General features: G+C 42.8%; 1 protein-coding gene across 1 annotated transcript in view; it reads right to left on the minus strand.

Moving 5' to 3' along the window:
- ITGAM (integrin subunit alpha M) overlaps positions 1–12,532 on the minus strand; it is a 35,213-nt gene that overhangs the window by 14,621 nt on the left and 8,060 nt on the right. Inside the window, exons 6-12 of the mRNA XM_057695260.1 lie at positions 9,885–10,015; positions 9,293–9,438; positions 8,376–8,529; positions 7,193–7,343; positions 6,168–6,241; positions 3,355–3,484; positions 2,944–3,086 (exon numbers count right to left, since the gene is read on the minus strand). Of these exons, the coding sequence (XP_057551243.1) occupies positions 2,944–3,086; positions 3,355–3,484; positions 6,168–6,241; positions 7,193–7,343; positions 8,376–8,529; positions 9,293–9,438; positions 9,885–10,015 (929 nt within the window). The remainder of the gene's footprint in view (positions 1–2,943; positions 3,087–3,354; positions 3,485–6,167; positions 6,242–7,192; positions 7,344–8,375; positions 8,530–9,292; positions 9,439–9,884; positions 10,016–12,532) is intronic.

The following is a 12,532-nucleotide window of genomic DNA, read 5'->3' on the forward strand; positions in this document are numbered from 1 at the left end:
CATTGCTAGTATAAGAAAAACAACTGATTTTTATATATTGATCGTGTATCCTGAGTACTCACTGAAATAACTTATTAGTTATATAGCTTTTTTGTAGATCCTTTGGGATTTTCCATGCAAACAATCATGTCATCTGCAAACAGAGACAGTTTTATTTTTTCCTTTCCACTCCGCATGCTCTTTTCTCTTTTCTTTTCTTGCCTTATTGCACCAGCTATATCTTCCAGTATGATGTTGAATAGGAGTGGTGAGAGTGGATATTCCTGCCTTGTTTCCAATATTGGGATAAAAAATTCTATTTTACTTTTAAATATGATGCTAGCTGTAGATTTTTTGGTAAATGTTCTTTCTCAGGTTGAGGAAGTTCCCTTTAATTTCTAGTTTGCTGAGAATAAAACATCATGAAAGGATGTATTTTGCCAAATTTTTTCTGTCTCTGTTAAGACTATTCCGTTTTTCTTCTCTAGTCTGTTGTTATGGTGAACTACATTGATTTTTTTTTTTCAAAACAGCTCTTTTAAATTGAGATAAAATTTACATTACATAAAACTCATCATTTAAAAATATAAAACCTAGTGGATTCTAGTATATTCACAATGTTATGTAAGCATCACCACTAATTCCAAAACACTTCCATCGCCCCAATGGGCGTCATTCCCAATCCACCCCTTTCCCATTATACCCTAGCAGCTACTAATCTACTTTCTGACTCTATGGATTTGTCTACTCTAGACAGTTCAGATGAATTAAATCATATAATATGTGTCCTTTTGTGACTGGCTATTTTCACCTAGCATAAAGTTTTCAAGGTTTATCCATGTTGTAGCGTGTGTCAACACTTCATTCTTTTTATGGCTAAATAGTATTCCACTGTACAGATATACCTCATTTTGTTTATTTATAAGTTGATGGACATTTAGCTTCTTTCTACCTTTTGGCTATTCTGAATAATGCTGCTATGAACATTCATGTATAAGTTTTTGTTTGGACAACTATTTTCACTCTGGGACAGTGTATATACCTAGGAGTGAAATTTCTGAATCATATGATAAATCTATATTTAACTTTTTAAGGAACTGTCAAATTGTGTTCCAAAAGGGCTGTATTATTTTACATTCCCACCAGCAGCGTATGAGGGTTCCAGTTTCTCCACATCTTCACCAAAATTTGCCATTTTTCATTTTTTTCTTTAAATAGGCATTCTAGTGGTAACTCTGTTGTGGTTTTGACTTGCATTTCCCTAATGACTAATAAAGTTGAACATCTTTTTATGTGCTTATTGCTCATTTTTATATCTTATCTGGAGAAATATCTATTCAAATCCTTTGCCCATTTTTAAATGAGGTTAGCTTTTTATTGTTGAGTTGTAAGAGTTCTTTATACATTCTAAATACTAGACCTTTATCAGATATATGATTTGTAAATAGTTTCTCCCATTCTTTTCATTTTCTTGATGGTGTTCTTTGATGCTCAAAAGGTTTTAATTTAATGAAGTCCAACTTATCTATTTTATCTTTGGTTGCTTGTGCTTGTGGTGTCATATCTAAACAATCGTTGCCAAATCCAAGGTTACAAAAATTCACCTATGAATCCCTCTAAGAGGCTTATAGCTTTAGCTCTTACTTTAGGTCTTTGATCTATTTTGAATTAATTTTTGTATATTGTGAGGTAAGGGTCCAAAGTTATTCTTTTGCATGTGAACATCCAGTAGACCTGGCACCTTTTTTGAAAATTGATTGACCATAGATGTATGGGTTTATTTCTGGACTCTCAGTTCTACTCCATTGATCTATAGGCCTATCCTTATGCTGGTATCACCCTGTCTTGATTACTGTAGTAGAAACTTTGTAGTAAGTTTCCAAATTGGGAAGTGTGAATCCTCCAACTTATTTCTTCTTTTTCAAGATTCTTTTGGCTATTCTGGGTCTCTTGCATTTTTATATGAACTTTATAATCAGTGTCCATTTCTGCAACATTGTTCAACAAGCCCTGCATTCCTGGGGTAAACCACAATTGGTCATGATGTTTTATCCTTTTTATAGATGGCTGGATTAAGCTTGCTGATACTTTTTTATATATATAAATTTATTTACTTATTTACTTATTTATTGGCTGCGTTGGGTCTCCCTTGCTGCCTGCGGGCTTTCTCTAGTTGCGGTAAGCGGGGGCTACTCTTCATTGTGGTGCTCGGGCTTCTCATTGCTGTGGCTTCTCTTGTTGTGGCGCACAGGCCCTAGGCGCACGGGCTCAGTAGTTGTGGCGCACGGGCTTAGTTACTCAGAGACATGCGGGATCTTCCTGGACCAGGGCTTGAACCTGTGTCCCCTGCACTGGCAGGTGGATTCTTAACCACTGCGCCACCAGGGAAGTCCTGCTGACACTTTTCTAAGAATTTTTAAAAAAACAGCTTTTGCAGGAGTGATATTCAAAATATTGAACTCCTGGGACTTCTCAGGCACCAACCATGGGCTTAGCTGGAGTGGGTTCTAGAGGTCCCCTGAGGTTCCCTGCCTGCCTTTATAGTTGCTGGATCATGGGGAAGTTCAAAGAGTATTGGGAGAGGGGCCAGAATGCATGGCAGGGGGTGAGGAGGAGGATGTCTCAAGGAAACAGCTATTTATTGACAGATATAGAATTATTTCAATATTTTAATAATTAATATGGCTCTACTGTTTATGGACTGGTCAAATGCCAGCTTTGTGTACAGATAGACTTGTAGAGAGCTCTGTATAAGTCAAGTGTTGTTATTACTGTTATTAGAAAAGTGAGGACACAACGTTCTCAAATGCAAAGTTGGTCCCATGACTCTCCAGCTTAAAGCCCTTTGAAATCTGCTTTGCAAAACTCTGCCACACTTGGCACCTGGTGATGCCCATCCTGGAAGCCCTCAGCCCCCAGGATGCCTCTGTTGGCACATCCAAGCCCCACACACTCTGCACTCACCTGGCTGCCCTTGATTTCAGTGTTTTTCTCCCAAGCACGTGCGTTCTGTTTGAACATCACCACCAGGCCAACATGCTGATATCGAGGCGCCCCCAGAAGCAGGTTTTGCACCCGGTTTCGCAAGATGACTTCAGCAGCATAACCTGAAGATGATGAACTAAGAAAAGAAGCACTGGCCCCGCAACAGGACTATCCCTTGAGCAGGGGCAATGGGGCAGTCCCATGCTTGGGAGGTTGGGGTAACTGGACCCTGCACTATATGCCTCTTCATTAACACAATTAAAATGAAGTTTTGAAATTTCTGTCTTTAACTTATCCCCAGAGCCTATGAAAGATCCAAGGACATCTAAACTAGTTGAGTTATGGCATATCCTAACCCCTTCTTAGAGTAAGCCTGCCCTCTCTACTTACCCAAGTAAGCATCATTCATGTCTGTATCTACCCTGGTTGTGTTGATGAAGGTGACTGTATTCTTTGATGTATACAGAAAGGCTCCACCAGCCCAGTCAAAGCTCCCCACAGCACCCAGCAAGGGACCATTCTGGGAAAGAAAGTAGAACAGGATTGAGAAATCTGTAGCTCCGGTGCTATCCTTATCAAAATCCCAATGGCATTTTTTCACAGAAGTAGAACAAACAATCCTAAAATGTGTGTGGAACCACAAAAGACCCCAAATAACTGAAGCAATTTTCAGAAAGAAGAACAAAGCTGGATGCATCCCACTTCCTGGTTTCAAACTATATTGTGAAGCTATAGTAATGAAAACAGTATGGTATTGGCATAAAAACAGACATGTAGGTCAATGGAACAGAACAGAGAGCCCTGAAATAAACCCATGCATATATGGTAAATCAATTTACAACAAAGGAGAGAATAATTTACAGTGGGGAAATGACAGTCTCTTCAATAAATGGTGCTGGGAAAATTAGACAGTCACATGCAAAAGAATGAAACTGGACCACTATCTTACACTTGTCACAAAAATCAATTCAAAATGGATTAAAGATAACCATAAGACCTCAAACCATAAAACTCCAAGAAGAAAACATAGGTAGTAATCTCTTTGACATTGGTGTGATTTTTTTGGATTTAACACCAAAAACAAAATAAGCAGTGGGACTATATCAAACTAAAATGCTTCTACATAGCAAAGGAAATCATCAACAAAATGAAAAGGTAACCTACAGAACAGGAGAAAATATTTGCAAATCATATATCCAATAAGGGGTTAATATCCAAAACATATAAAGAGCTCACACAACAGCCCCTGTTCTAGGCTGTTTTAAAACTTGATTTTAAAATAAGCAGAGGGGGACTTCCTAGGTGGCGCAGTGGGTAAGAATCCACCTGCCAATGCAGGGGACACAGGTTCGATCCCTGCCCCAAGAAGATACCACATGTCATGGAGCAACTAAGCCCATGCGCCACAACTATTGAGCCTGCACTTTAGAGCCCGTGAGCCACAACTATTGAGCCCATGTGCCGCAATTACTGAAGCCCACGCGCCTAGAGACCGTGCTCTGCAACAAGAGAGGCAAATGCAATGAGAAGCCCACGCACCACAATGAAGAGTAGCCCCCACTAGCTGCAACTAGAGGAAGCCCATGTGCAGCAACGAAGACCCAACACAGCCAATTAAATAAACAAATTAATTGATTGATTAATTTAAAAAGATAGATCATATAAAAAATAAATAAATAAAATAAAATAGGCAGAGGATCTGAAAAGACATTTTTCCAAAGAAGACATGCAGATGGCCAAGAAGTACACGAAAAAAGTGCTCAACATCACTAATCATCAAGGAAATGCAAACCAAAACCACAATGAGAGGGACTTCCTAGGTGGTGCAGTGGTTAAGAATCCACCTGCCAATGCAGGGGACACAGGTTTGATCCCTGCTCCAGGAAGATCCCACATGCCACGGAGCAACTAAGCCGGTGCACCACAACTATTGAGCCTGTGCTCTAGAGCCTGTGAGCCACAACTATTGAGCCTGTGTGCTGCAACTACTGAAGCCCATGCACCTGGAGCCCATGCTGCACAACAAGAGAAGCCATCAAAAAGCCACCACAATGAGGAGCCCATGCACCACAATGAAGAGTAGCCCCCACTTGCCACAACTAGAGAAAGCCCATGTGCAGCAACGAAGACCCAATGCAGCAATAAATAAAGAAATAAATTTATTTTAAAAAAAGAACACACAATGAGATATCATATCATACCTGTTAGAATGCCTGTCATCATAAAGAGAAGAATTAAGTGTTGAAAAGGATGTGGAGAAAAAGGAACGTTTGCACACTGTTGGTGGAATTGTAATTAGTGCAGCCACAATGGAAAAGAGTATGGATGTCCCTCAAAAATTTAAAAATAAAACTGCTAAATAATCCAGCAATTACACTTCTGGGTAAATATCCAAAAGAAATGAAAACACTAACTGGAAAAGGTATCTGCAACCCCATGATCACTGCAGCATTGTTTACAATAGCCAAGACATGGAGGCAACCTAAGTGTTCATCAATGGATGAATGGATAAAGAAAATGTGGTATATATGTATACAGTGGAATATTATTCAGCCATTAAAAAGAAGGAAATCCTGCCATTTGTGACAACATGGATGGACCTGGAGGATTATGCTAAGTGAAATAAGTCAGAGAAAGGCAAACATTGTATGATCTTTCTTATATGTGCAATTAGAAATAACTCACTTATACATACAGAGAACAGATGGGTGATTGCCAAAGGCAGGGGTGGGTGGTATGCAAAATGGGTGAAAGTGGTCAAAAACTACAAACTTCCAGTTATAAAATAAATAAATCCTGGGGGTGTAATGTACAGCATGGTGACTATAGTTAATAATAGTGTATCCTATATTTGAAAGTTGCTAAGAGAAAAAAAAAGTTCTCATCACAAGAAAAAAAAATTGTGTAACTGTGTATGGTGATGGATGTTAACTAGACTTATTGTGGTGATCATTTCGCCATGCTATATACATATATTGAATCATTATGTTGTACACCTGAGGCTATTAGCATGTTATACATCCATTATATCTCAATTTTTAAAAAAAGAATAGGATGAATAAGGAAGAGAGAAGAGACCACTGCTGCCCATCAAAAAGGTGCCTCCCAAAAAGCACCCCTCACAGAGATGAGCCCCCAAATCTTTGAACCTCTTGTCCCCCTTCGTCTTGCCCTCCACCCCAATTAAACAAAAGACAACTTACGGGGGTGAAGGTAGCACTGAAGCCTTCCTGAGACATCTCATACTCAAAGGAACTGGTACTTCCTGTCTGCGTACCTGTGAGGAGAAGAACATACACATTAAAGAAAGCAGTGGAGCCTAGAACAAGGGCTGGAAACTGAAACTCTACGGTGGCCAAACAAAAGGAGGCTCAGATGGAAGCCATGTGCACCCCACTTGTTCTTACATGTCCTCTGTTATGCTTTTTTTTATTGAAGCATAGTTAATTTTTAATATTAATGTTAGTTTCAGATGTACAGCATAGTGATTCAGTATTTTTGTGGATTATATTCCACTATAGGTTGTTACAAGATAATGGCTAGGGACTTCCCTGTTGTGGCCCAGTGGTTAAGACTGCGAGTTTCCACTGCAGGGGGCATGGGTTCAGTCCCTGGTCGGGGAACTAAGATCCTGCATGCCTTTTGGCATGGCAAAAAATATAAATAAATAAATTGGGGGGAAAAAAGATATTGAATATAATTTATGTCTTTGTTGCTTATCTTGCCATATGCCCCTCTTAAAGGGATGGTGGCTATTTGGCTCCAGCTACTTTCTGCCAAGTGGGAAAAGTGGGTAGGGGAGCCAAATCCCACACAGTATTTTCCCCCAGTTTTTAAATTCTTTTATTCAACAAACAATTATTGAGCACCCTTTATGCACCAGGCATTATTCTAGGCACTGAGGATACAGCAGTGAACCAAACAGACAAATGTTGGCAACGCATCCAAATTTGGGGGAAAATACTGTGTGAGATTTGGCTTCCCTACTTTCTAATTTTTCAGCCTATAGCCAAGACTTGCAAAATTAGAGATAAAAGTCTAGATCCTTCCATTTCAAAGGAATTGAGTAAGAGAGGCCAGAGGTGCTGGGAACTGGGAGGAAGAAGAGAGTTGATGCTGAGGCTCGGGATACCAAGGGCTAGGAGGTTCTCATTTCTAGAGGGAAATATGTATTTTGGGCAAGGGGCTGCCTTTGGAGCTGCTCCAGGACTTCAAAACCAGAGCTCACCCTCAATCGCAAAGATCTTTTCCTGAAGCTGGTTCTGAATGGTCTTCAGAGCTTCAAAGTTATTCACCTGGAACACGTGATCATGAGGAGGTTTGGATGCAATGGTATCAAGCTCTTTTCGAGATCTGAGACTCCTGAAGGCATCTCCCACCTGTTACCAAAAAACAGAGGCCAAATCAGACACTTTCTGGGGGTAGCACTCTCCTCCAGCAAAAAAAAAAAAATTCTGCAGGAAAAGAATCTGAAACAATATCTGTCCAAGGAAGAAATGCACCAGAAGGTCCCTGGGACAGAGCTGCCAGGTACGGTAGCACAGGTTGTACACTCTACATTCTGTTAAGGGAGAAACTGGGGCTGAAAGCCAGCCTTTGGTCCATTTGCTGCGTCATGCCTCCTGGTGTGGGGCTGACCTCTCTTCAGAGGATGGAGAGCTTTCTCCTTCACGTGAAGGTGTTTCCTACTTGCCAAGCCAGGGACCCATGGTGATACCTCTTTCTGTGTCATACAAGATACTGTGGTAGTTTGATGACACTGATGTTCCCAACCCTTCATGCCTTCCTGTATCCAAGCCCTTTCCCAAAAGCTCTGCTGTGCCCTCCTCCTCTTAGCAGAGTATTCTGTTCTGCTTATTGTCTCTGGGCTCAGCCATGTGCATTGCTTTAGCTCACAGATGTTATCATATGTGATACAAACAGAGGCTCAAAAAAGTGCTTGCAACATCTCCACGTGCTCTTTTGTTCCACTGCCTTCACCATGAGGACTTGCCCAGGCCAGCCCACTGGAGGATGAGACACAGGGAACAGAAGAGCCAAGTTACCCTGGTTGTTCCAGCCCAGCAGACAGACATGCTGGCAACCCTCAGAAATGGAGAGAGCCCAGCCAAGATCAGCAGAGCTACCAACCAACCTGCAGCTGATTACAGATGCATGAGTGAGTCCAGCTGGGACCAGAAAAACTGCCCACCTGACCCACAGACTCACTCACTGTTTTAAGCCACTGAATGTTGGGATAGTTTCTTACATAGCATCATTGCGATAATAGTTCACTGAGACAGGTGCACTTGGGCTAGCAGTGATGACCCTTGCCCCACTTTGATTTTATTGATATTTGCAAATTAAAAGGAGGGTGTATCCAGGTAGAAACCCTCTACAGAAGCATCAGGCCAGAGAGCCACATTTCCTACCCCAATGACGTAGCGAATGACCCCCTTTCTATCCGCTTCAGGGATGACATCCCTGTACTCCAAAGTATCGCCATACTTTTCCCCATCTGTGATGACAACCAGGATCTTCAGGGCATTCTCCCGGGCTCCACTGTTTCTGTGAAACAGTTCTCTTCTGTCCAGGAAAGAGGAGGGAAAAGTCAAATTCAAGGAGACCATGATATACTTGATGTCAGGAAAGGAATGTCAGCAGTTACAGATGCAACTGGGCTCCGTCTAGGAGGCACCTGGGCTCTCCTGGGACAAACATTGAGATATAGCTGCCCCAAGATCTGGAAGGGCAGCAGGAGAACGGGAAAGAGTGGAGGGAAAGAAAGCCTTCATTGCCATTACATACATTGGCATAGACTGATTTTTTTAACTGAGTATTATTCCTTCTAAAGTAAAAATAATAATAAGCTTAATTGTGCCTTCATCAGACCTCTCCTGATGTGAGGCAATGGTTCTCCAGTGTATCTTCCTGCACTTTTGTCCCAATCCCACCCTTGACTCTACACAGACACACACACACACAGGCAGACAACCACACAGAGAGATCAGAGTGAACTTTCTAAAACAAGATAGGGGCACGTCTCCTCACTGCTAAAACCGTCAGTGGATCCATTGGCTTTTCAGTTGCCTTGGTGACCTGGCCTTAACTGATCTTTCTAGCTTCCCTCCAGCCTTCCCTTCCCACCCCGCCCCCTTACTCCCACCTTTACTCCCACTTGTATGTCATGAACATACCAGGCACAGTCTCTCCTCCACACCTTTACTCACCCCTCCACCGGAAATACCCTCTACCCCAGCCCTGTCTGCACAACTCCCCTCATCCTACAAAGCTCAGTGAAAAATAAAACCCCCTCCTTCCATCCTAAGCAAAAGAGGGAGGAGCTTACACAACTTTGCGGATCCCTGTGGCTGTGTGTGTCCTCCCGAGCAGCTGTACTATTGGCCTCACCAGAAATTCCGGGGAAGGGTTTCTCTTGAAATCGTTGAAGGTGAAATGAGTCTGAAATTCTTCAGAGTACTGCATCAAAGAGAACTGGGAACAGGCACCTGCTATTACACTGGAGAAGGTGCCCCTCCTCCCCCTTAGCCATCTCCCAGCAAGCTCTCCATAAATCTTGAAACACTCCAGTCTCCAAATTCTTCCAGATTCTGCCCTGCCCCCCAGTCCTTCTGCTTCACCAGGACAGAGATCGGCCATCAGCTCCCACTTCTCGGCACTAAAGCTCAGCCAGAGATGACATGTGCGTTTCCTGTCCCACGCCAACCCCTATCAATTAGTCTGCCTGCTTTACAGAGGGCTGGAGGAGGGCTGAAGCTGCTTTCAGACAGAGCAAGAAAGCCAATCATGAAAGAAAATGATGATCAACTGGCAATTTGGCAACATCTGTAATAGAAGTAGGACGGGAACATGGCAGCCTGGTTGCCACTTATTTGCCAGCCTTACGCAGGCCGTTCCCTAACCCCCCCATTGGCCCTCACCAAGGTTTTGGACTTTTGAAATTGACTCATCACAGTTGAGACAAAGTTCTTCATCTTCTGAAAGTCTGTTGGGTTGATGCTACCAGAGCCATCAATCAAAAAAGCAATGTCACTGTCTTGCTGAGGGCACTCTGGGGAGAAAGGAAAAGCAATTAAGTACAAGAGACTCGGGGTTCATTTTTTTGCATGTCAGCTCTCTGCTGAGCAATGAGAATGAAAGGTAAACAAGATGCAACCCATGTGCCTAGCTAAATAAAAACATAGGACAAAGCAGTATGGAAAAAATTGGTTCATTCTGCTCAAGGCAGTCAGGGAAAGCAGTGCTATCAGAGCTACCTCATGAAGAATAAGAAATAACTTGCCAGAAATACAAAGGGAGAAATAAATTACGGGGGAAAAAAGGAATAGTGCACATAAATGTATGCTGGATGTCCTCTCCCTACAAACCCCCATTCTGCCCCCAGCCCCAAATCCACTCTCCATCCTTCCCCACTTCACCCAGAGCTCAGGCCACGTGGACTGCGTCAACAGGGCTCTTTCAACCTCTGGCTTCTAGTTGTATTTGCCCAATTAGGAGCTTCAACAGGAGACTGGGGCTTCCTTGGTGGTGCAGTGGTTAAGAATCCGCCTGCCAATGCAGGCGACACAGGTTCAAGCCCTGGTCTGGGAAGATTCCACATGCCGCGGAGCAACTAAGCCCGTGCGCCACAACTACTGAGCCTGCACACCACAACTACTGAGCCCACGTGCCTAGAGCCTGTGCTCCACAACAAGAGAACAAGAGAAACCACCACAATGAGATGCGCATGCACCGCAACGAAGATGCAATGCAGCCAAAAATAAATTTTTAAAAAATGAATAAATAAAAATTTTTAAAAAACAAAAACAAAACCCAGGAGACTGGAGGGAGGGAGAAGGGTGAGATCAGAGTATTTCCCCTCAGCTCCTCCCTGCAAGGTTGCTTTGAGCCAACTGTGTCCCTCAATAGATCAGTGCTCCTCTCAAGGAGGCCCACTCCCCATGACTCCCTCTCCTTACAGATTCTGGGGACTTCTGCTTCGCCTGGTCCCATTAGCCTAGTGTGGCAACAGCCCTGCTGCTGTTCATCCTGGGTTCCTGGACCGTCCCTTGTAGCTTCTTTAGACCCTGCCACACATTTATAATTAGTCCCTTTCTAAATACAGTTGATCCTTGGGCAGCACAAGGGTTAGGGGCCCCCACCCTCCAGGTAGTTGAAAACCCGTGTATAACTTTACAGTCTGCCCTTCATATCCGTGATTCCATATCTTCGATTCCATATCTGCGATTCTGCATCTGCGGATTCAACCAACTTGAGATCTGGTAGAACTGTAGCATGAATTTAGCAAAAAAAAATCCACATATAGGTGGACCCATGCAGTTTAAACCAGCCGTTTTTCAAGGGTCCACTGTAGAACGGGATAGCACGAAGGATTTTTTAGGAGGTAAAAGAATTCTTTTGTATCCTGTTCATGTTGTTATTTACACAAATCTGAGCATATATTAAAATTAATGGAATTGTACACTACAAGAAAAAAAAGGTCAATTTTACTGCATCATCAGTAAAAAGATAAGATAAAATTACCCCAAAAAAATATTGACTTTTTAAAAAATAGACAAGCAGATTCTAACATTTATATGGAAAATAAACAGGGAAGATTAGCCAGAAATTTTCTTGAAAATCTCAAAGGTACGCTAAGTAAAAAGAATCAAGGTACAATCCAGTGTGTATAGCATGCTCCCTTTTGTGGCACAAAGTGAATTACACAGACACCTATGTCAGTAAATATTGATACATGGAGTACCTCCAGAAGAAGCCACGAGAAACTAGTAACAGTGGCCGCCTCCCAAGAAGGAAACAGGAGGCTGGGAGACCCAAGAGGGAGAGATTTTTATAAAATATCCCTTAGTGCCTTTTGAATTTTGAACAGAGTGCATGTTTTATCTATTTTTAAAGAAATGAAAATGTTTTTAAAAAGAAGAGTCTGGAACGCTGAAGAGAAAAAGGCGGGGGTGGGAGCTGAAGCCACAGAATTGGATGCAGTCAGGCACAAAGAGCACGTGGGCAAGAACAGAAGCTGTAATCAGGTGCCCTCAGGTGGGCAGGGGAGGCGGAGGAAGACAGCTTGGAGCTGGAGCTTCGCAGAAACCCTCAGTAGGGGCAGAAGCAAGAGAAAGAGAAGAGAGGAGAGGAGAGGCGTCTGAAGCCAAGGTGTTGGGGAAGGAAGAGGTGATCTGCAGGTCACATTGGAAAAGTCAGAGAACATAAGAGAGATTTGGCATTCAGAGGGTCACAGATGCCATTGGCAGTGGAGACAAGGAGAGAGAACCCTTCCAAGAAGCGTGGTGATGAAGGGAAGGAGAGAGGGCAGAAGATGGAGAGAAGGAGGCCAGGGGGAGGGAAGGTTATTTTCATTGCTATCAGTTTGGTGGTTGATTGTTCTTAAGATATGGGTAGCATGAGCAGGTTTACATTCAAAGGAGGGGGCAGGATTTAAGCTCCTGGAGAGAGCAAGTGATTAAAGACATGAACCCCAGAGCTGGTGATGCGAGAGAACCTCAAAAGCCCGGATGGAAGAATTACTCATGGAAAGGACAAGTCTTCCTCTAAGACCAGTGAGACACTGGTG

The sequence above is a fragment of the Hippopotamus amphibius genome, chromosome 9 (assembly GCF_030028045.1).
Source record: "Hippopotamus amphibius kiboko isolate mHipAmp2 chromosome 9, mHipAmp2.hap2, whole genome shotgun sequence".
Lineage (NCBI taxonomy): Eukaryota > Metazoa > Chordata > Mammalia > Artiodactyla > Hippopotamidae > Hippopotamus > Hippopotamus amphibius.